Source organism: Tachyglossus aculeatus, chromosome 16 (genome assembly GCF_015852505.1).
Source record: "Tachyglossus aculeatus isolate mTacAcu1 chromosome 16, mTacAcu1.pri, whole genome shotgun sequence".
NCBI classification, from domain to species: domain Eukaryota; kingdom Metazoa; phylum Chordata; class Mammalia; order Monotremata; family Tachyglossidae; genus Tachyglossus; species Tachyglossus aculeatus.
This window is the reverse complement of record NC_052081.1, coordinates 5,372,831-5,398,197: the sequence shown is the minus strand read 5'-3', so window position 1 is coordinate 5,398,197 and position 25,367 is coordinate 5,372,831. Positions and strand designations below refer to the sequence as shown.

Sequence of the window (25,367 nt, the reverse complement as noted above, 5' to 3'; positions counted from 1 at the left end):
TTAGTCCTTAAAGATCATAATTTAAAAGATAGTAGTGTTGACCAGCCATTATACTTTCCAAGTGCTTAGTACAGTGCTCTGCACACAGTAAGCGCTCAATAAATACGATTGAATGAATGAATTAAACCCTATAAAATTTTAGTGCTCAGTGTGAGCTTTATATAGCCACTTTTAGAGGAAGAGGGAGGGTGGATAAGGAGTGCGCATGTTTCATTCATTCAGTCGTATTTATTGAGCGCTTACTATGTGCAGAGCACTGTACTAGGCACTTGGGAAGTACAAATGTTTAATAGCGGAAAGTGGGAAAATCCCCCCTCTAGACTGTAAGCTCCTTGTGGGCAGGGAACATGTCTCCCAACTTCACTGTTTTATATTCTCACAAGCACTTTGCACACAATAAGTGATATTGATGATGATGATGATAACAATAATAATGGCATTTATTGAGCACTTACTATGTGCAAAGCACTGTTCTAAGCGCTGGGGAGGTTACAAGGTGATCGGGTTGGCCCACGGGGGGCTCACAGTCTTAACCCCCATTTTACAGATGAGGTAACTGAGGCACGGAGAAGTTAAGTGACTTGCCCAAAGTCACACAGCTGACAATCGGCGGAGCCGGGATTTGAATCCATGACCTCTGACTCCAAAGTCGGGGCTTTTTTCACTGAGCCACGATGATGATGATTTATCTACTGTTCCTTAAAATTGGGATGTGGTGCTGGTTCTCAGTCTAGCAGCCCTTTACCAAATCCTGCTTCCTGTCCGCAGTTCATTAGATATGATTCTAAAATATGCCTGCTGACCTCAGAACAGAACAGTGTAGAAAAAAAAAATATGCAGCCAATGAGATCCAAGAGCCCATCTTTTCAACTGATTAAAAATTACTGGAAGATTATCAAGTGGTATAGCCTAGTAACCAATTGCTGTCTAGGAGACAGAAAGCTTTTGCGCCTGGTTTTTTATGCCCAAAGTTGTTTGTTATGCATATTTCCTAGGATTAGTATTAAATTCTCCCTGATGAATTTAGTAAGGCTTGTGCTTTCCTTTTTGTACTCTTGTCGTTGACTATTAATCCCAACTAGCACCTAATCTCTCACTTTGATTTGGCCCCGTTTTGAGGGCCATTAAGTGGTAACGTGTTTCTTTTTTCCACTGAGTTGCAACTTGAAGTCGATCAAATTCCCATCATTTTACTTTCGTAGAGAAGCAGCGTGGCTCAGTGGAAAAGAGCCCGGGCTTTGGAGTCAGAGGTCATGGGTTCAAATCCCGGCTCCGCCACTTGTCAGCTGTGTGACTTTGGGCAAGTCACTTCACTTCTCTGTGCCTCAGTTACCTCATCTGTAAAACTGGGATTAAGACTGTGAGCCCCATGTGGGACAACCTGGTCACCTTGTAACCTCCCCAGCGCTTAGAACAGTGCTTTGCACATAGTAAGCGCTTAATAAATGCCATTATTATTATTATTATTATTGTTATCTGTCCTCTTCCTCCCCGTATGACTTCAAGCGGAGGGTTTTTTAAATCCTTACTTTTGTTTCCCTGCACGTGGCTGTCACCCAAGGTAAATTCAACTTCTGTACTGCGGAAGTTCACATCCATTTTTTTATTTATTTTATTTTTTTTAATAGTATTTGTTAAGTGCTTACTTTGTGCCAGCCACTGTACTAAGCCCTGGGGTAGATACAAGCTAATCAGGTGGGACGCAGTCCATGTCCCCTGTGGGGTTCACAGTCTTAATCCCCATTTTATAGGTGAGGTAACTGAAGCCGAGAAGTGAAGCGACTTGGCCAAGGTCACACAGCAGACAAGTGGCGGAGTGGGAATTAGAACCCAGGTCCTTCTAGCTCCCAGACCTAGGCTTTTTCCACTAGGCCACACTCCTTCTATTTTCTTTCCTTGCTACCTTCGTTGTGATTTGGATAGGTAACCCTTTATCTGCATGCTTACAGAATTAATTTGACTCAGTGAGATAATTTCACGGAACTAGCATGGATTAAATCAGATGAAGATTAGGGATGCCTTCTCCCGAAGCAGAGGAATGAAGATTAAGGAATCTAACTGTTCCATTTTAGCCCAACACACCTTGATCAATCTTTAAGATTGATTATTCTAATTCTCATGCCCCAGAGGAACACTGCTTGTGTGTTCACAACTTGATAAATTTCCCTCTCAGTAAATACACTTACCCCTAGGAAAGAAACATATCATTAGAAGAACACATGACGGGAACCAGCATTTCCTGGTTGTCTCTAGCTGTGGCGGGCGGGGATAACAGCAGAAATTGAAAGTCACAGAGACTCCAAAATAATAATAATGGCATTTATTAAGCACTTACTATGTGCAGAGCACCGTTCTAAGCGCTGAAAGCCCCTTTAGTTACTAGTTTCAGCTCCTTACTCCACCAAACCTTGTAGGAGATTTATTAAACAAATAGAGAAACAGACTCTTTGGGATCAGGCTCTCCACCTCGGTGAGTTGCAGAGAAGCAGTGAAATGGCCGAAAGGTAGGATTGCCACGCACGCTGAATAATGAATTGTTTGTATTGCCTTGGGGCCCCTCTGCAGCGTATTTCACAAAATATGATCAGAGGATGAAATGGGCCTTGTTTAGTAGAACAAAGTTCTACTCGTCCAGTGGATGGCTAAGTAAAAAATGACTTCAGTAAGTGGAATGTGTGAGCATCAGTTAGGTTTGGGGGTGGGCGATTCCTTTGTAATAATAATAATAATAATAATAATAATAATAATAATGGCATTTATTAAGTGCTTACTATGTGCAAAGCACTGTTCTAAGTGCTGGGGAGGTTGCAAGGTGATCAGGTTGTCCCACGGGGGGCTCACAGTCTTAATCCCCATTTTACAGATGAGGTAACTGAGGCCCAGAGAAGGGAAGTGACTTGCCCAAAGTCACACAGCTGACAATTGGCGGAGCCGGGATTTGAACCCATGACCTCTGACTCCAAAGCCCGGGCTCTTTTCCATTGAGCCTCGCTGCTTCTCTTTGTAACTTGTTGGCCACTTAACCTCCCAAAAGTTAGTAACTAATAGCTCTCCTTTGGGCAGGTATGGTCATTGTTCATTCATTCAATCGTATTTATTGAGCGCTTACGGTGTGCAGAGCACTGGACTAAGTGCTTGGGAAGTACAAGTTGGCAACACATAGAGACGGTCCCTACCCAACAGTGGGCTCACAGTCTAGAAGGGGGAGACAGAGAACAAAACCAAACTTATTAACAAGATAAAATAAATAGAATAAATATGTACAAATAAAATAAATAGAGTAATAAATACGTACAAACATATATACATATATACAGGTGCTGTGGGGAGGGGAAGGAGGTAAGGTGGGGGGGATGGGGAGGGGGAGGAGAAGGAGGAGCATAGCATTGTTGCTATGCTGACTGTGGTTTTTCCGCCATCATTCTGCTCATCCTTAATGCCATTGTTGGGTAATCCATTTCCTGGTTCCTCTACCCATTGGTCCTTTTTCTTTTTTTTCTTTTCTGTTGCCTCTCAAATGCACCACCTTCCCTGGATCATACGAAATTGCCTATGGTGGAGTGGTTGATAATGCTAACCTAAAATTAAGAGTGGACAAATCCTTAGCAAATTTCTTCTGGAGGGATGGTGGTTTAGTTGGGTAGTGGAGAGAGTGGTCATGGGTTCTAATTCTGGCTGTGCCCTTTGTCTGCTGGGTGACCTTGGGCAAGTCACTTCATTCCCTGGGCCTCAGTTACCGCATCTGTAAAATGGGGGCTGTGAACACCATGTGGGACAGGGACTGTGTCCAACCCGATTTGCTCATATCCACCCCAGTGCTTAGTGCAGTGAGTGCTTAAAAAAATACCACAGTTATTATTATTATTATTATTAGAGCAGCATATAGACTCGAGAGTGGGGCTAAAGTCTGGCTAGGGCTGTGCTAGAGAAGGGGATGGAAAGTTAATATGGGCCTCAATTTCCAATCCTTGAATCCTTCAATCCACTCCAGTCCTTCAGTTCCCTTCTCCATCCTCTCCCCTTTCTGATTTGGCCGCCACCATCAGCAGGAAAGGACATAGCTGACGGCCCCCCGTACCATTACACGCACATGATTTTTCATTCACATGCACCCAAGGAGAATTCAAATCCCAGCAGTGCCCAGTGCCAATCCTTCTTACCCCCGCCGTACTCTTCCCCTTCAGGAAAAATGGCTCAGACCAAAGACATGAGTATCAGGCCAGAGGTGATCCCTGTCCCTGTTGAATTCAGTCCAGGTCAATGAATCAATCACATTTATTGAGCACTCACTGTGTGCAAACCACTGTACTAAGCACTTGGGAGAAGACAGTATAACAATGTTACAGACACAATCCCTGCCCACGATGGAATCGATCGTATTTTTTGAGCGCTTCCTGTTTGCAGAGCACTGTACTAAACACTTGGGAGAGTCCTATATATTGGAGTTGGTAGACGTTCCCTGCCCACAATGAGCTTACAGTCCAGAGATGGAGGCCAGGCTCAGTTTTTTTGACCCGTGCAGGTCACGATCCAAGTGGCAAACCAGGTCACCTATTGGGGTCTTATCAGTCTCCAACATCGGCGATCGTATCCCCTTCTCGGATGGACTCCGAGTGCCAATCAATCAATCAATCGTATTTATTGAGCGCTTACTGTGTGCAGAGCACTGTACTGAGCGCTTGGGAAGTACAAGTTGGCAACATCTAGAGACGGTCCATACCCAACAGTGGGCTCACAGTCTAGAAGGGGGAGACAGCCAACAAAACAAAACACATTAACAAAATAAAATAAATAGAATAGATATGTACAAGTAAAATAAATGAATAAATAGAGCAATAAATAGGTACAAATGGGAAGGGTCGGGCTGAAGCCGGGACCCCTCTCCACCCCACCCGCCGCCATCTCGTTCCCCTCCTCCTCCACTCAGCATTTACATGTGCCTCTGAACAGAGTTTATTTGGTCATTTTTGTTTTTAAGAGTCTTTTCTATTATATGTTTCTTCCCTCTGCATTTGATGGCCTTTGGCTTTGTAGGTCTGTATTAGTTTGGCCTTCCCCATTATGTCTTGAGCTCCTTGCCATCGGGTGGCTCTCCTCAACTTCCATTGCACCAGAATTTTCCATCGCTCCCAGCCTTTTGGGTATTTGGGAGTTAAATTGTTGGTGGCTATGAATTGGTTGAAAGAGCATGGTTAAGTTTCCCTAAAGTCCTATGCTGAACCCCCTCCTTTTTTTCTATGTGTGGTTTCTGTTAAGCCCTTACTGTGTTTCCAGCCCTGTTCTAATCTCTGGGATAGATAGCAGCGTGGCCCAATGGAAAGAGCCCGGGCTTTGGAGTCAGAGGTCACGGGTTCAAATCTCGGCTCCGCCAATTGTCAGCTGTGTGACTTTGGGCAAGTCACCTCACCTCTCTGTGCCTCAGTTACCCCATCTGTAAAATGGGGAATTAAGACTGTGAGCCCCCCCGCGGGACAATCTGATCACCTTGCAACCTCCCCAGTGCTTTGCACATAGTAAGCGCTTAATAAATGCCATCATTATTATTATAATTATAGCTTGGGAATCCCTATCCCCTTTTATGGTGGCGAGTCTAGCTGCAGAAATTCCTGATTTCAGATACGTTCAGAGGAGGAGCAGTGAAGCAACTTGCCCCAGGTCACAAAGCAGACAAGCGGCAGAGCCAGGATTAGAACCCAGGTCCTCCGTCTCCCAGGCCGGGGCTCTCTGCACTAGTTTTGAAAACAGCACTGCTTCTGCTGCTGCCCTCTCACAATTGGGAAAAAGCCGGTCGGTTGAACTCCGAGGTGTCGGAGGGTAAAAATCTGCTGCATTATTAAAAAAAAAAAATCACCTGAAAGATCCCGACCCCAGGACTGCTCTATTACCAAGCTGACCCAGATAAAGTTTGTCGAAGAGGTTTTGTTTTGGGTTTTTTTTTTTTCCTCTTTTATGCCCACACACTTCAGGGCAGCCTCGCTGTTCAGTCCCTGGCAGGTTTTCTTTCTGCAGCTAGATTAAGTGTACACGCTTTATTTGAAGTTCCTTGTTCCAGTTCCTGAAGTGTACTCTCCCTCCCACCTGCACGCACACGGCCGAATAGACAAAGCACAACATCCTTGGGCAAATAACAATCCGGAGGGTAGGTATTGTATGCCATAGCAACCACGGGATCCTGACTATTTATTTTATTTTGTTAGTATGTTTGGTTTTGTTCTCTGTCTCCCCCCTTTTAGACTGAGAGCCCACTGTTGGGTAGGGACTGTCTCTCTATGTTGCCAATTTGTACTTCCCAAGTGCTTAGTACAGTGCTCTGCACATAGTAAGCGCTCAATAAATACGATTGATGATGATGATGATGATGATGATGACAAATGTTAGAAGCCTTAAACAGGATTTGGGCTTTGAGCTAGTCAGGGTTTTCCCTGTGTGAAAGGCTTGTGTTCCTCGAGAAGCAGCGTGGCTTAGTGGAAAGAGCCCGGGCTTGGGAGTCAGAGGTCGTGGGTTCGAATCCCGGCTCCGCCACTTGTCAGCTGGGTGACTTTGGGCAAGTCACTTCACTTCTCTGTGCCTCAGTTCCCTCCTCTGTAAAATGGGGATTAAGCCTGTGAGCCCCACGTGGGACAACCTGATAATTTTGTATCTACCCCAGCGTTTAGAACAGTGCTTGGCACAGAGTTAGCGCTTAACAAATACCTTATTATTATTATTGTCATCTAGTCTTTCCTTTCCCAAAATCAGACTTGCCGAAGCAATCTCTGACCGAGATGGAACTGTCCAGAAAATTCAGTCCATCATCATCATCAATCGTATTTATTGAGCGCTTACTATGTGCAGAGCACTGTACTAAGCGCTTGGGAAGTGCAAATTGGCAACATATAGAGACAGTCCCTACCCAACAGTGGGCTCACAGTCTAAAAAGTGGGCTCACAGTCTAAAACGTGGGCTCACAGTCCATTCATCCATCCATCCATCCATCAATGGTATTTACTGAGCGCTTACTATGCGCAGAGCCTGATAGAGTGATAATAATAATCACTGTGGTATTTGGTAAGAGTTTACTATGTGCTGGCACTGTACTAAGCACTGGGGTGGATGCAAGCAAGTTGGGTTGGGCCCAGTCCCTGTCCCACATGGAGCTCACAGTCTTAATCCCCGTTTTACAGATGAAGCAATTGAGACATAGAGAAGTTGTGACTTCCCAAAGTCAAACAGCAGACATGTGGCAGAGGCGGGATTAGAACCCAGATCCTCTGACTCCCAAACCTGTGCTCTATCCACTAGGCCACAAAAATCCCCAACAAGCCCACAGCAAGCGTCTCTCAATCCACATTTTAATAAGACCTTTCACTGCGTTTTCACAGTCCTTTAATTACACATGGCTCTCATCCGGCTTTTAGGCCGTGAACCCATTTTTCAGTTGTTTCATTAGCTGTCGTGTCAGAGCCAACTTAGTCATTCATTTTCTGCTTCAGCTTTAATCAGCTCAACGTATTAATCAAATATTAATCCAAACTCCTGCAGCAGAGCTAACAAGGAAGACCATTTCTTTGAAAGTAAATTTCTAGTTAGCCTGTGGAACAAAGGGCTAAACAAGAAATAAGCTTTGACCTCAGGGAGCTAAAAATAAGCTCAAATTTATGAGCAAAAATAGTAACCAAAACAGACTCAACTCAAATGAAGGGAACACAAATATATCCATATATAATAAAAATAATAATGGCATTTATTAAGTGCTTACTATGTGCAAAGCACTGTTCTAAGCGCTGGGGAGGTTACAAGGTGATCAGGTTGTCCCTCAGGGGGCTCACAGTCTTAATCCTCATTTTACAGGTGAGGTAACTGAGGCACAGAGAAGTGAAGTGACTTCACACTGTATGTATATATGTGTGTGTATATGTATATGTATACATATGTATATACATATATATATATATATCCACCTATCTACCTATCTATTTATAGAGAGAGATATTCATTCATTCAGTCATATTTACTGAGCAATTACTGCATACAGAGCAGTGTACTAAGTGCTTGGGACAAATAATATTAGTTTAAGCAGATCAAGGTTTAATCCTCATTTTACAGATGAGGTAACTGAGGCACAGAGAAGTGAAGTGACTTCACACTGTATGTATATGTGTGTGTATATGTATATGTATACATATGTATATATATATATATATATATATCCACCTATCTACCTATCTATTTATAGAGAGAGATATCCACTCATTCAGTCATATTTATTGAGCGATTACTGCATACAGAGCAGTGTACTAAGTGCTTGGAACAAATAATAAGATTAGTTAAAGCAGATCAAGGTTTTAATACATAAATGGTGGGATAAAAGAGAATGCATCATGATTTGGCAAATGGGAGATAGAATCCTACATGTAATTGAAATCCGACAGTATTTAGAAAACAGAGATCGGGGAAATCTGACCCCGGAGAATCTGACTGGCCCATGGTCAAATTTGGTTTTCCTCTAAGAGGAGTTTCCTTTTCTATTTATTTTTGGATATGGGACAGACACCTCCGACTGTATGGGCAGGGAATGTGTCTGATTAATTGTTGTATTAAACTCTCCCAAGTGCTTAGGACAGTGTTCTGCACACAATAAGTGCACAATAATATGATTGAATGAATGAAGAAGGAAAGTTTGGGGGATTCAGCTTCATTCTGTAGTTTGGGAAATGATTCTGCCTCTTTGACTGTAAGATCCTATGAACGAGGAATGCCTTCCTCACCTTGTTTTATACTCCCCAGGTGCTTAGTACCCACTGATATTACTCTTTTTATTTATATTAAAGTCCATCCCCCCGCCCCCCCCTTACTGTAAGCTCATTGTGGGCAGGGAACGTATCTACCAGCTCTGTTGTATTGTAATCTCCCAAGCATTTATTCATTCATTCATTCATTCAGTCGTATTTATTGAGCGCTTACTATGTGCAGAGCACTGTACTAAGCGCTTGGGAAGTACAAGTTGGCAACATCTAGAGACGGTCCCTACCCAACAGTGGGCTCACAGTCTAGAAGGGGGAGACAGAGAACAAAACAAAACATATTAACAAAATAATGTAAATAGAATATGTACAAGTAAAATACATGAATAGAGTAATACATACAAACATATATACATGTATACATTTAGTACAGTGCTCCACACTAAATGCTCCATAAATACCACTGATAGATTGATTTAGCAGAGCACACGGTGCTATTAAGTCTACTGATGAAAATGCCCAGAATTTGCACCTTCTAAAATATGCTGAGCAACCGTCTGAGATCGACTTGAAACCTTCCAGTGACGTTCTCTGCTAAGGAAACCCATGATAATCTGCAGTACCTATGGGCAGAAAGCAACAGCTAACAAGAGAGCAGTTTAGAAGCAGCCCACGCTCTCACTTCAACGTTTGGCCCAGTGGAATGTTGTAGAAAAAATATATATATGTCTCAAAACTGGGTTTTCTAGGTGTCACAAAGGACATTTTAGGCTGAAGCAGCATTGTCACAGAATCACGTGTTCCTATTTGACCAGAGGCACTCATATCTGTACCCTTTGGGCACTTGGTATTCACCCCATCTTCAGCCCCACAGCACTTATGTACATACTTATAATTAGTTTATATTACTGCCTTATCCTCCTCTAGACCGTAAATTCATCTGGGCAGGGAATGTGTTTACCGACTCTGTTGTTTTCTCCTAAGCGCTTAGTGCAGTGCTCTTCACACAGCAGCTGCTCAGTAAATACCATCGATTCATTGATTAAATAAAACAAAATCAAACCGACGTCTCCCAGAACGGTCTAATTAAAAGCTGCCTGTTGATTCCTCAAAGGGTCCGCTACCTGAAGCTCGTCAATAGTTTATGATAATAATAACAATGGTGTTTATTAAGCGTTTACTATGTGCCAAGCACTGTTCTAAGCACTAGGGAGATACAAGGTAATCAGGTTGTCCCACATGGGGCCCACAGTCTTAATCCCCATTTTACAGATGAGGTAACTGAGGCCCAGAGAAGTTAAGTGACTTGCCCAAAGTCACACAGCTGACAAATGGCGGAGGCGGGATTAGAACCCGTGACCTCTGACTCCCAAGCCCCTGATCTCTCCACTGAGCCATGCTGTTTATCTGGGAAGCTAGGGCATGGAGTCGTCAGGAGAATCGATAAGCTTTGGAGCCCCGAAAGGTCTCTTCCCTCTGTTAAAATGATTGCACAACTATGCAGTCGATTCTGAATTCAGATTCTTTTTTATCATTTTCTTAGTATCATCATCATCAATCGTATTTATTGAGCGCTTACTATGTGCAGAGCACTGTACTAAGCGCTTGGGAAGTACAAGTTGGCAACAGAGACAGTCCCTACCCAACAGTGGGCTCACAGTCTAAAAGGGGGACGATGATGTCTGTGTAATTGAGTTTGCATCCCCATTTGCATAGGTTGGCAACCAAATTCCTTTAGAGTCCACATGCCCAACTGAATACAAATATTTCGGTGGGCATTAAAACAAGTTAGACTTGCTCATTATAGCTAGCAGTCACCTCTCGACAGAGGGCCACGTCGTTGATTTTTGGAACATAATAATAATCATCATCATCATCATCATCAATCGTATTTATTGAGCGCTTACTATGTGCAGAGCACTGTACTGAGCGCTTGGGAAGTACAAATTGGCAACATATAGAGACAGTCCCTACCCAACAGTGGGCTCACAGTCTAAAAGGGGGAGACAGAGAATAAAACCAAAAATACTAACAAAATAAAATAAATAGAATAGATATGTACAAGTAAAATAAATAAATAAATAAATAGAGTAATAAATATGTACAAATAATAATAATAATAATAATGTTGGTATTTGTTAAGCACTTACTATGTGCCAAGCACTGTTCTAAGCGCTGGGGTAGATACAAGATAATCAGGTTGTCCCACGTGGGGCTCACAATCTTCATCCCCATTTTCCAGATGAGGGAACTGAGGCCCAGAGAAGTTAAGTGACTTGCCCAAGGTCACACAGCTGACAAGTGGTGGAGCCGGGATTTGAACCCACGACCTCTGACTCCAAAGCCCGGGCTCTTTCCACTGAGCCACGCTGCTTCATGCTGAAAAAGCACAGTAATGATAGACTGTAAGCTCCTTGTGGGCAGAGATTGTGTCTCCAGTTCTATTATATTGGGGTTTTTTCCCCCTCAAGTGCTAAGTGTAGTGCTGGGCACCCAGTAAACAGTCAATAAATACCACTGATGGATTGAAAGCTTCAGTACAGCAAATTACTTATTTTCTAAAGGGGTGTCCTGGTTTGGGTTTCATTTTTCTCATTGTTTCATTTTAAAACCATTGAAGCCTAGTTTGGAAAAAAACACTGTTTAAATCAATCAATCAATCATATTTATTTAAACATGCAGTGCTAAAAACTAATATTTTCAAACTACATAAGGTATTTAACAAGTATCAAAAAGAAGGCAGAAGGAACCTGTTTAATAGTTTGAGCTCAGTTACAGACTGTCAACTTAGACTTCAAAGATGCATGCACCATAGGCAATTGGGTGAAAAAAAACTAATACATAAGGAAAAGTCAGATTCTGGTGAATAGAAGAAAATTAAAATTAAAAGCATATGCTTCAAGGACCCGCTGATACCATGAGGGGAAGACGGCATTAAAATTCATTTTCCACCAATTTTGGAAAGCAGGTGGCATATTCACATCAAAGAACAGAACCAAACGGGAGGAAGACCACGGTAGATCATGAAACTCTAAGGAGGCAGATTGAAATGGCTTTGAAGAGTGCCAAACTAAAATTTTTTTCAATGGCATTCCTTCAATATATTTTATTTTAAAATATATTTATTATATATATTTTAAAAAGACCTGTGCAAAAATACTTAAGGTACTGCGGTTTATTTGGCCTGAATTACTCGGAATAGCTGAGTGGTATTTCCCAATATATCAAAATCTCCAACTCGTAATGTTAGTGACCAGGCTGTTCTATATCACTGGTAGTGACAGAACAGAAAGAAATTGGATGGGAGGCAAGACCTAGTGAAAAGAGCATGCGCCAGGGAATCAGAAGACCTGAGTTCTAATTCATTCATTCCTTCAATCATATTCATTGAGCACTTACTGTCTGCAGAGCACTGTACTAATCCCTGCTTTGCCACTTGTTTTCTGTGTGAACTTGGGCAAGGCACTTCACTTCTCTGGGCCTCAGTTGCCTCACCTGTAAAATGGATATCAAGACTGCGAACCTCATATCCAACCTGATCAGCTTGTGTGTACTCCAGTGCATACTGCAGTGCCTGGCAATCAATCAATCAATCGTATTTATTGAGCACTTACTGTGTGCAGAGCACTGTACTAAGCGCTTGGGAAGCACAAGTTGGCAACATATAGAGACAGTCCCTACCCAACAGTGGGCTCACAGTCTAGAAGGGGGAGACAGAGAACAAAACAAAACATATTAACAAAATAAAATAAATAGAATAGATATGTACAAGTAAAATAAATAGAGTAACATAGTAAGTGCTTAACAAATACTCTCTCTCTCTGTTTGTGTGTCTTTCTCTCTCTGCTGGACTTTAGCATAGAAATTGTCAGTTTCCTAAATAGTAGATATTGGAGAACTACCAACAATGGTTTTGAGGTTCCTGGATGAAGGCAATCGTGAACTGAATCATGTTCAGTGAAAGCTCATGTCAATTTTTACTCTCTTTTATCCCCAGGACTTTTGGGCAAGATTCTAATAGCCATCCGTGACGCAGGCTTTGAAATTTCTGCCATGCAAATGGTAAGTGACTTGTGGTGGATAACCGTCTATTGGGTAATTGTTTTTTTTTTCCTTTGATAATTTTAATTGAGTTCAGTTTTGAACTGTCTGCATGACAAATGGTTTTATATGGACCGAGAAATGCAGTTCATTAGACACAACAGACTTTTGCTGGAATGTAAAATGTGTTTTAGCCCGAATTGTCATTCTTGAAATATGGCCACTTCCCCCGTAATGCCTTTCTCTGCAACTTTTGAATCATAACGGGCATCATTGGTGAATGCAAGGTTTAGAGAGATCAGCAATCAGTCGTTTGGTTTTGTAAAGCAAACTCAGCTAAACATAGGGCTCTAAATTGCGAAGCAGATAATAGCCCAGAAGTTCCAGATATGCCTTCCGCAAGCCTATTTATTTCAGCAAAAAGAATAATCATTAGTATTTATTGAGTCCCTGCTGTGTGCAGAGCATTGTACTAAGCACATGGGAGAGTAAAATAAAATAAAATAAAAATAAATATATAAAATAAATAAAATAAAATAAAATTAGTACAAGTGATCTCTGCCCTGAAGAAGCTTACCATCTATCTGGGGAGATGGACACTAAAATAAATTACAGATACAGTATGAAGACATGTACACAACTAAAGAATAAGGGCTTAACCTTTCATACTTCAATCCATCGTATTTATTGAGCACCTAATGTTTACAGAGCATGAGAGAGTAAAATAAAATGAGTACATGAGATCCCTACCTTGAAAAAGCTTACCATCTAGCCAGGGAGATGGACACTAAATTAATTACAGGTAATGGAATATGAAGGGGTGTACCCAACTAAAGAATAACGCCTAGAATTTATTATACTTCAATCACTCGTATTTATTGAGTGCTTACTGTGTGTGGAGCACTATACTAAGTGTGTGGGAGAGTAGAGTTTAACAGAGTTTTGTTTTTGGTTTTGTTCTGGTTTTGTTCTCTGTCTCCCCCTTTTAGACTGTGAGCCCACTGTTGGGTAGGGACTGTCTCTATATGTTGCCAACTTGTACTTCCCAAGCGCTTAGTCCAGTGCTCTGCACACAGTAAGCGCTCAATAAATACGATTGATGATGATGATGATGATGAGTTGGTAGGCAGGGACACGTTCCCTGCCCAGAACAAGCGCAGTTTAGAAAAGGATGAAAGATGTGAGTCCTCGAATTCAAGGTCAGTCAGTTATATTTATTGAATGCTCGCTGTGTGCGGAGTACTGTACCAAGTGCTTGGGAGAATACAATATAGCAACATAACAGACACATTCCAAGGCCGTGACGAGCTTACAGTCTAGAGGGGGAAGGGTCATTCCTTTCCTCAGAGACCGTTAGCGCTCTCCGCCTGTATCCTCTGTGATGGTGTACAGCAGTCTTAGCAGACTCAGGGTCCAGAGTGGAATTCAGTTCGGGTCACAGGACAACGCGCGGTGGGAGGAGAAAGTTGCAGCAAGCCTCCCCTCCCCAGTCTCCTCTCCTTGCTCTAGGATTGAAAGGTGACGATTGCTACTACATTTGCCACTGCCCAGGGACCCAGGATTTTAGAACTCTTCTCCTGCCCCTGCTGCTTTTCAAGGGGAAAATATCACCTGGCTGGTTGAATAAATGCCATTAAAAAAAAAAAAAGAAAATAAAAATGATGGCATTTATTAAGTGCTTACTATGTGCAAAGCACTGTTCCAAGCGCTGGGGAGGTTACAAGGTGATCAGGTTGTCCCACGGGGGGCTCATAGTTTTAATCCCCATTTTACAGATGAGATAACTGAGGCCCAGAGAAGTGAAGTGACTTGCCCAAAGTCGCACAGCTGACAAGTGGCAGAGCCAGGATTTGAACCCATGACCTCTGACTCCAAAGCCCGGGCTCTTTCCACTGAGCCACGCTGCTTAACACTGGTTCAAGAAAATAATAGAGAGTTCTATACACTAATTTCCTTTCCTCTTATGTTTAATAAGAACATATTAGGCTGCTGATAATTTTTACAGAAAATGTATTCTGGAATTGGTACTTCTTAAAAGCGAGACACATATACGAGTGTCTAACAGCACATATGGCTCATCTTTATTCATTCATTCATTCAGTCATATTTATTGAGCGCTAACTGTGTGCCGAGCACTGTACTAAGTGCTTGGGAAGTACAAGTCGGCAACATATAGAGACGGTCCCTACCCAACAACAGGCTCACAGTCTAGAAGGGGGAGACAGACAATAAAACAAGACATGTAGACAGGTGTCAAAATCGTCAGAACAAATACAGTTAAAGCTAGATGCACATCATTAACAAAATAAATAGAATGAGATTGACTTGCCTGATTTGTACAGAGGTAGTCTCTGAGCTGGTAGCCACCTAGATGCTTTAATTGGGGACATAATCAAGTTACATTCCACTTAGAACAGTTGCATATATGAACGCAATTTCTGTTCAGGATTACTCCCGACACACAGCATTCCAACACGCATTTTTCACTAGAAGGAGAATGGGGCTTTTCATTTTCTCCAGTATTAGGCTTTATTAATTGGATTTCTCTAGCATCCTTCTTCTAAAGCCTATATAAGGTGCATAAAACCCAGGTTGAAGACCAAATAATACTTGCCTAGTCATAACAGTCAAATGCTAAGTGATGCTTTCTTTCCTCCTAAAGTTCAGTTGACATGTTTTTTTTTCTGCATTCTCCCTCTCGCTTTTCTAGTTCAACCTGGACCAGGTTAATGCTGGAGAGTTTTACGAAGTGTACAAAGGAGTCATCACCGAATACAACGTAAGTACGGGAGCAGTCCTGAAACGGGCACAGTGAAAAAATGCCGATGATCTCAGTTTACTTTCAAAACATCGGTGCTGGAAATCCTCTTAGCCAATCATTTGCTTTAACTGTGGACCTGCTGGAGTATTCCAGATCCGAAGAGGCTATTGTTTTTCAGTGGAACAGAAGCCAAAAAAAAAAAGGGAGGGGGCGGGAAAGTGAGAAATGAGGTGTCAAATACTGAATTTTGGAATTTTCAACAAGGAAAGCCACTATTACTCAAGTTGGGCGCTGGACAAACCCCTTTTAAGTGAAGAACATATTTTCTGAAGCATTTTGGCCTAGATCCCATAGAGCAGTACTTAAAATATTAAACCCTCTTTTCCCCAACTCCCTCTCTGCATCGTCTGTGCCCCTGGATCTGTGCCCTTTGGACATCTGGTGTGCACACCACGCTCAGCCACACGGCACTTAGGTACATATGTGTAAATTATTTATATTAATGTCTGTGAGCTTACTGTGGGCTTGGGACGTGTCTTCCAACCCTGTTTTCTTGTACTCTTCCAAGACCTTAGTACAGTACTCTGCACACAGCAAGCACTCAGTAAATACCATTGATTGGTTGGCTGATTTAATCTAAAGGCGATCTTCAGTATAGTATGATAGTAAACGTGTCCCAGAGCAAGTAAATTAAAGGAACTCCAGCAATGTATTTATACGGCAATGAATGAAGCTTTATATAGCATTTGAAAACAAACGCTCTTACTGTCTAAATAGTCCAAATCTCATCCCGTTTTTCAAAATTAGACAATTTTGTGCCAGGTTTACAGCCCGATCAGCAATGCAGTTTCCTCCGTTTCCTTAGAAAACAGCTATTTAAGGCTTTAACGACCATCAAGATGACAGTGATTCCCTTGTTCTCGCCTTAAAGTCAGTTGAAGATGTTTTTCTTTTTCTCTTGGCCTCACGCACACACAAAAAAAGAATTGGAAAGGAATTATATGGGGTCCCTGGAGATCCTGCCAGTGATTGCCTGTTTGGGGAAGGAGTCTACTTTCTTCCTGAGTGATAGAGTTCTACTTTCTGCAGGAAAGACTTGAAGCCATCTTTAAACTGCAGTCCTGTCAGCAACTTAGAATTAAAGCAAAATTGAACTTAATTAGCACTCTGCTGTAAGAGTCAGGAAAACAGTGACCACTTCTAAATCATCCTGAAGTTACGTTGCATCTTCCCTTCCATTAATTTGTGTCTTTCTTATTTTTCCTTCATTTAAGCAAAATTGATAGACTCCTTTAAAAGAAAGTCCATGTTGCATTGGAACAGCAAGTGTATTTAAAATTGCGGAATGTAGAAAAGAATTTCCATAGCGACCGTAACTCAGTTCTTCTCTGCACTTGATTTATCATCCAGTCTTCCCATAGCACAGAGCAGAGTGACATTGGGGAATGAATGCTATTAGGTTTTTGTCTTTCTCTGTAATTAATTCATTGGCTGCTCATTCAAATCCTTTATATACTCTGATGCTAAATTTTTGCTCCTGGTAACGGAACGTTGTTAAACCAGGTTGAAGTCCTCTCATTTTTCAAAATGCTGCATATGTTTTTTACACACAATTAGTCTGACCGTATGGGCCAATTTAGGCAGGACTGGCCTGGAGTTTTGTCCCAGACAGTTTTAGAAAAATATATGAATGCCCCAGATTGGGACAATCTGATTAAACTGGACAGCCCGTCTTTTTATTAATAGCTAGGGATCTAGCTGTGGGAATGGAGCAAATTTAATTCAACTTCAGTTTTGAGAGAAATGTCACCCTTTCTCCCTTCCCTTCACGACTTCCCACTCCTAATATCCACCGTCCAAGTCACTAAGAGATGCACTGTGGACTAGTGGATAGAGCATGGGTCTGGGACGCAGAAGGACCTGGGTTTTAATCCTGGCTCTGCCGCTTGTCTTCTTTGTGACCTTGGACAAGTCACTTCACTGCTCTAGACCTCAGTTCCCTCATCTGTAAAATGGAGATTAAGACTGTGAGCCCCATTTGGGATATGGACTGTGTCCAACCCCATTAACTTTATATCTACCCTAGCTCTTAGTACATGCCTCGCATATAATAAGCTCTTAGCAAATACTATTAAAGACAAACAAGGAGAGGGGAAGTTTCACCAGCTAGGGATGGTGTCCTGACGCCTCCCTTTTCCACAGAAAGAATGTAGGGGTCATTGTTTGTGATCACCCTCATCTCATTTACGCAGTCTTGTGAATCTTTAGCATATGATTTCCTTTAGTCTAAAATAAGCCTATGTAACAAATCATTAGTATTTTAAAAGCAACAACAGAAAAGGACATGTTGAAGCAAACTGTTTTTTCTACCCCTCTTCACGTTTGGAGAATAAAAATAACATAAATTTGTTCATTGAAGCAGCGTTAATTGTTAATTGAAGCATAAGTTGAAGCAATGTGGCTCAGTGGAAAGAGCCTGGGCTTTGTCGTCAGAAGTCATGTGTTCAAATTCCGGCCCTGCCAATTGTCAGCTGTGTGACTTTGGGCAAGTCACTTAACTTCTCTGTGCCTCAGTTACCTCATCTGTAAAATGGGGATTAAGACTGTGAGCCCCCTGTGGGACAACCTGATCTCCTTGTAACCTCCCCAGTGCTTAGAACAGTGCTTTGTAGTAAGCACTTAATAAATGCCATCATTATTATTATTATAAATTGCTATCCATAATCTGTTTGCATGTTTGGCTCCCATAGGTTCCTTGTGGGCAAGGATCGCGTCTGCCGACTTTGTTGTATCATATTTTCCCAAGCTCATAGTCTGGTGCTCTGTACACAGTAAGCATTCATTATAAATGTGACTGATTAACTGATATTCAACTTTCTATCACGCAGGAGATGCTGACAGAAATGTGCGCTGGTCCTTGTGTGGCATTAGAGATTCAAGAAGGTGGTGCGTCCAAGACATTCCGAGAGTTCTGTGGGCCTGCTGACCCTGTAAGTGTCTGCGTTATCTTAAAAACAAGAAGACAATGCCTAAATGTTTTAAACGAAAGTATTTCAGTAGTGTAGAGTCCTGCAAGGTGCTTAATGGGTATTTTCAGTCCTGCACTCCAAAAACAGAGGAAACCTGACTTTTTGTATGGACTCCAGCGACACACAGTAACGTTAAAAAGTAATTGTTTATTTGTTTTGAGTTGGGCCTCTGTATCGTGGCCTGAGAAAAGCAAAAGGACTTCTCCAATATGATCATGGCATAATGAAACAGAGGCTACAGTGTAAAGTTATTTTCTCTCTCTTTTCCGGGCTAACTGAGCTGCCGATTCACCAGTCCAGAGAGAGATTATGTCAGGGCCTGTTATTTGGAACAGCGGTGCCTTAACCTACTAAACAAATTCATTCTGTGGGGCCGGGGAAGTTTTTGAGGATGAAGGAGTGTCTTCCCTTGCCTTATTTTTATATTTGAAGTTGCCTCTTGGAGATTTTCTTCCCCCCACTGGGCTAATTTGTGTTCAGGGATTTTCTTCACAGAGTCGGGCGAATTGAGTGGATCTAGGGAAGCAGCGTGGCTCAGTGGAAAGAACACGGGCTTTGGAGTCAGAGGTCATGGGTTCCAATTCCGGCTCCTCGGCTGTGTGACTTTGGGCAAGTCACTTAACTTCTCTGGGCCTCAGTTACCTCATCTGTAAAATTGGGATGAAGACTGTGAGCCCCCCGTGGGTAACCTCCTCAGCTCTTAGAACAGTGCTTTGCACATAGTAAGCACTTAATAAATGCCGTCATCGTTATTATTATTATCTAAGGGAGAAACAAAAGGTTAGATGGGATTTTTGAAGGATTGCATGGATTTCATTTGTCCACACTACTGTTTCCTGCTGTTTGTGTGCCTTATCAAAGTGAACTTTTGGGCTGCCTTTTTGTTTGGCTTTTATGGAAAATGGTGTTTGCCTAAGATTGTGTCCTTGGGTCCTTTTACCTAGTGAGGAGAGAAGTGGAAGGAAGGAATGGGCATGGCTAAGTGGGGTGAAGAGTGACACTGATAGGTGAGGGCAAGCTGTTGAAAAATTGCCTAGTCACACGAAGCTTTACTACTAGTACTACTACTACTACTACTAACCATTCATAAATAATAATTAACATATTAGTAATGATTATTAATACAATAGTATTAAGGCTGTATGTGACTAGGCAATTTTTAAATTAGTATTATTATGTTATTTGTTAAGCACTTACTCTGTGCCAATCACTGTTCTAAACACTGGAGTCAATACAAGTTAAGCAGGTTGGTCACAGACCCTGTCCCACTTGGGGCTGACAGTTTAAGTAGGAGGGAGTAGGATTTAATCTCCATTTAGGATTTAATCTCCAGTCGACAGATGAGGGAAAAGAGGCACAGAGAAGTGAAGTGACTTTTCCAAGGTCACCCAGCAGGCTAGTAGTAGAGTCAGAATAAGAGCTCGGGACTTCTGACTCCCAAATCTGAGCTTTTTCCACTATGCCACACTGCTTCCCTAATGTATTTCCTCATATGTCTTCTCTCCCAGTACTTAGAATAATGCTTTGCATCCAGTAAGCCCGTAATATAAATACTCTTATTACTAAAGCCAATCTCATGGAAATCTTGGTTTCAACTCTTTACCTTCAGCCATTACTCAAATCTTTAATAATCTTCCATTTTCAAATCTAAGGCAAACTTAATTCTTACCACAAATATTTTTCCATTTCCCTCATCTCCCAGAAACCACCCCATCATCAATCGTATTTATTGAGTGCTTACCATATGCAAAGCACTGTGCTAAGTGCTTGGGATAGTACAATACAACAGACATTCCCTGCCCACAGTGAGCTTCCAGGCCACAACTAAGAGAATTAGCCCACACCTGCCCATCTTCTGATGTAAAGAATAACAGACTACAGACTACTTTATTTAGCTGCAATACCCTATACAATGCTATATGGGTGAATAATATCGTGACCCCCAGGATGGGAAGAAAGACTTCCTAATCCCAAGCCTTCAGGTACCCGTTGTTTTCCATGAGTGCAGATTAATATGGTAAGACTTACACATTCTACGATCGCTTGCGACAAAATCGATACACATTTTCATTGTACCGTGAAAGAGTGTCTCTGACCCAGTTTAAATGAATCCATGCCTACTTCCTTTTAAAAGAGAGAATTCATGCCTGCAGCCCTATGTGCTTTCTTGCTTTGGATCTTTTTTTCTCCCTCAATTCTTCGTATTCTTCCTAACCCCTCCTAACCACCTCCAACGATGGGGTCTCCCATCAAGAACGATGGTTGAGCCATACCTGCCCATCACCTCCTTTTTCAACCCCAGCTGAGCCATTTCTCTCCATCTTTCAGTGGGAAATTGGGCCGTTTCCATGGGTGGCAAAGAAAACTGTTAAGTCATTTTTTTGTTGTTGTCTGTCTCCCCCTTCTAGACTGTGAGCCCACTGTTGGGTTGGGACCGTCTCTATGTGTTGTCAATTTGTACTTCCCAAGTGCTTAGTACAGTGCTCTGCACACAGTAAGCGCTCAACAAATATGACAATGAATGAATGAATGTGTAGGTCGGGGACGGCCCAGACCCACGTTCAAACAATAGTCCCTTCAATAGATTAAATCCTAAATGGAGATTAAATCCTACTCCCTCCTACTTAAACTGTGAGCCCCATGTGGGACAGGGACTTGTGTTCAAACTGATTATTTTGTTTCTACCCCAGGGTTTAGTATAGTGCTTGGCACACAGTAAGTGCTTAATAAATATTGTAATTATTATTATTATTGTTGGGAATTAGACTGGACCCTGTTCCCCGAGGGCTTAAGACTGCCAGCCCCATATGGGGCAGAGACGGTGTTCAACCAGACTACCTTTTATCTACCCCAGACTTAGAGCAGTGCTTGACTTATATTAAGTGCTTAACAAATATCATAAAACAAAACAAAAAAGAGAGCCGTATGCTCTCATGAATCAACAGAGGTAGAGGGCAAAATTAACAAGGCCAGCCTAGCTTTTTGGGCCATTTGTCAGTCAGAACTTGGCAACAATGGGGCTTCAAGGTTCATACCGAATTGAAATCCTGTAAAGCTAGAATGAGCACTGGACTTCTGCCTTGAAGACATCCCGGCTTCTTCAGCAGTTCCACCAAGGTCACTTATGAACCGTAATTCAACAGCAAGGAACAGGTCAAAGTGACCAAAATGGAGTCTTTGAATTCAGTCCCCTGCCCGCATTGATTATGGTAATAACAGTTTCAGTAGGCGGACCACTCGAGAAGAATGGCTGGTGGTGAGATCCGCAAGTGGTTGACGGAAAAAGGGGCTCATGTGAACAGGGAGGGCAGACTATATGATTTAACGATGCAATCAAGCACGGTCTCAAACACAACCACAACAGACACACTTGCCTGAAAGGCAGCAATCAGGAGAGGGGGGTTGTCGCTCTCCATGTTTAGAGGCTTCACGCAAACTGGGATGTCGAGAATCAGTCTGTTCATTTATTCATTCAGTTGCATCTGTTGAGCACTTACTGTTGCAGAGCATTGTATTAAGCACTTGGGAGAGTATGATATGACAATAAACAGACGTATTCCCTGAAACGCAAACAGGTCCCAAATAGAACAAACCCCTCAGGGCAGCAAGTGGACCCAATAGAAAAAGAGTGAACGACTCCCATTAGTCTTTCAGCCAAACCTGCGCTTTCAGATAAGACGTCACCTTCCAAAATGAAGGACAAATAGAGGGAGAGACTTTATTTTTACACAGTCTGCATTCTGCTGCTCCAGTCATCTTCCTGTCGTCTTTACAGATGGTCTTGAAATCCTCAAAGTCCCCTAGGTAGAGCATTTGTACACCACAAGGTATTAAGGTGATGATTTTGAATGATGATGAGGAACAAAGAGAGGAAAAAACAATGACAGTTGAATAGTTAAGTAACTACTTACGCAGGCAGTGAGCCCTACTATTTTGTTAGGGAGCACATTTTTACAAACACCTAACGGGCTGGCTTCAGATTGAAATGAAATGGGAAGAGCAGAAAATGTAATCAAAGTAATGAGGCTTGATAACAGAAAAGTTGATCAAGATAATTGGGCTGCATCAGGCAGACACAGACAGAGTTACCTAGATGCCTACAGGTAAACAGATCTAGATTTATGAATGCCAGCTGACTATTTCTAGGGCATTTATTTAAACTTCTAAGGCCTATTGACCAGGCACTCATTATTTATGGGTCTGTTTACTCTCTCTCCTCATTAAACTGACAGGTCATTATAGCCTCAAACTTACCCTGTGAAAGCAAATATTCCTATTTTGACTCATGTAAACATTTCTTAAATCAGGCCCACTGCAAACAAGAAGTAGCCATCTTTTGATAATTCAAGGGCTGATGTTGTAATCCGAGGATTATCCATGCCAACTTTCTTCTCCTTCTGTCACTTGCCAAAAAGACGGTCCCTTCAGCTGTTTCCCTCTTGGCTAGCCTTTTCACCCGAAAGTAGTCATGGCAGGGAGGAAGTGAAGCTCCAATCAGTCTGTTTGGCTACTCCTTACCCGCACTGGCATAAACCATTTAAAGGAGGTTATTGGTTTATCTGAGGATTTGAATTTTTCACATTGTCTCAGTTCCCCATTACCATCAATAATTAAGAGGCCTGAGGTCCATCTTGGGTTGGGCAGAACATATTACTTTCTGTTCTGGGGGTTTTGGTGGTTGTTTTTTCCTCTCTCCAAGACCATGATCCCTGAATTTTAACCAAGAAAGCACTTTGGTAAGTGGCCCGGTTTATTTATGAATATAGTCTGTGATTAAAGAGTAGATTGTGAAGACAGTTATGAAATAGATGAGAACTGAAACATCTGTCTGTTTTAACAAAACATTAAAACGGCTGGTTCAGATAGCTCACCCGCCAATCGCCTGCTGTTGCATATGTGAAAAATGATGTTCGGTATTGCTCTGTGGCCATGTTTGGGAATGATATCTCACAAACAGTTAGTTCCCATCTTTTAATGATTGCTGTCATGTGAAAGGCCTTCAGATTTTAGCAGCAAATGTTGAACAAAAGAACAGAAATGGAAAAACAGCGTGAAGAAAAGTTAAATAATGATCAGGCCTGTTTCAGAGCAGGGAAGAGACTGTAAAATCAGTCAATAACTGGCTTCATATTTGAAGGACGGATTCTCGCCCCTTCTCCCCATTCCTACCCTTCCCTTGTTTCTCACCTGGCTCTTCCTTCTCCTCTTCCCATTGTTCTGACAAAGGCCCTGGACGGCAGTGAAGAGAACCTAATGCCTGGATTCTGACCCACTGGCTGATAAAGCAGCATTTCCAGGAATGGGTTCCTGATTCCCAGTACAGTTTTTCTAAGACCCCTTTTCAGGCTCTGAACTCTGGCTCCTCAAAGGAAACAACGGAAAGAGAAATAGAGCTATTCAAAGGAGAACAACTTTGGCAAAATTGACCCATATTACAAAAGGCTATTTAGTTTGGACGGACACCTGGAATCCACTTGCTTAAAGAATCTGACAGCATTCATTTTTTAAAAAATCACCTTAAAACATTTCAGATGGCTAGATAGAATCCAAGTGATTCATGATGAATAACTGTGGTATTTGTTAAGCGCTTACTATGTGCCAAGCACTGTTTTAACCACTGGGGTAGATACAAGGTAGTTGGGTCGGACTCAGTCCCTGTCCCACTCGGGGCTCACAGTCTTAATCCCCATTTTCCAGTTGAGGTAACTGAGGCACAGAGAAGTGAAGAGAATTGCCCAAGGTCACACAACAGACATGTGGCAGAGCCGGGATTAGAACCGACGACCTCTGACTCCCAGATCTGTGGCTCTTTCCACTAGGTCACACTGCTTCTCTTCCCTTTTTGCCTTTATGGCCATTCAAAGGCATAATTTGAGACTGTAGCACTCACAAGCCACCCTCGATTGGAAGAAAACTTGACTGTCTTATTTATAGTTTTCATGAATTGGTTGATTAATCAAATTTGAAAGGAGCAAGTTTAAGATAGGGCCCCGAGAGTAGCAATGCAGTTCACTTTCTAATCAGATCTTTGGAGTGAAGAGAAAAAGAACGGTGAAAACCTTTCCACTCATGCACAGCACTCTAGCGTCTTCTAATTCAGTGGAGCACGTGAGTGGCCTAGTGGAAAGAGCCGGGGCCTGGGAATCAGAGGACCTGGGTTCTAATCCCGGCTCTGCCACTTGTCTGCTGTGGGCAAGTCACTTCTCTGTGCCTCAGTTACCCCATCAGAAAAATGGAGATTAAGACTGTGAGCCCCATGTGGGACTTGGACTGTGTCCAGCCTGATTAGCTTGTATCTACCACGGCATTTAGTATAGTGCCTGGCACATAGTAAGGGCTTAACAAATACCATTAAAAAAAAGTTCTGGAGATGATTGTGAACCTTTTTGTAAACCCTCCCCAGGGATTATAGACTGATGATAAATCTGAAGAGGCCAAGGTTTTACACTATACTTCCCAAGGGAACCCTCTGCACAATCCTCCACCCGGACCTGCATGTGGCCACCGGTTTCTGCTACTTAGGCAGCTCACCATCCAATAGTGCAAAGATAAGGTAGACGACAGAATCAAGAAGTTTAGCAATATGTTCTTTGGGAGATTGGCAGGACCAGAGCAAGTTTTCTGTGGGAGATTAAAGCCCCCTTTGGAGAACCGTAGTGATGAAACACCCTTCAGAATGACTTCCGCAGTATGTTGCATACGAAGTCATTGCATTACAGGAGGAGGTGGCCCATTCCCTCCCCCAAACCTTTCAAGGGGGTTCAAATTTCTGAAGCCAGGCCTGGCAGGCCTCTAGCTGCTTGGGATCCCCCA

The 25,367-nt window shown here is 42.3% G+C and overlaps 1 protein-coding gene across 2 annotated transcripts in view; it reads left to right on the top strand.

The window, feature by feature from the left end:
* NME7 (NME/NM23 family member 7) overlaps positions 1-25,367 on the top strand; it is a 151,485-nt gene that overhangs the window by 60,877 nt on the left and 65,241 nt on the right. For both annotated transcript variants that reach the window (XM_038757528.1, XM_038757529.1), the window contains exons 8-10: positions 12,721-12,785; positions 15,475-15,543; positions 18,414-18,515. In XM_038757528.1, coding sequence (XP_038613456.1) covers positions 12,721-12,785; positions 15,475-15,543; positions 18,414-18,515 — 236 coding nt within the window. The remainder of the gene's footprint in view (positions 1-12,720; positions 12,786-15,474; positions 15,544-18,413; positions 18,516-25,367) is intronic.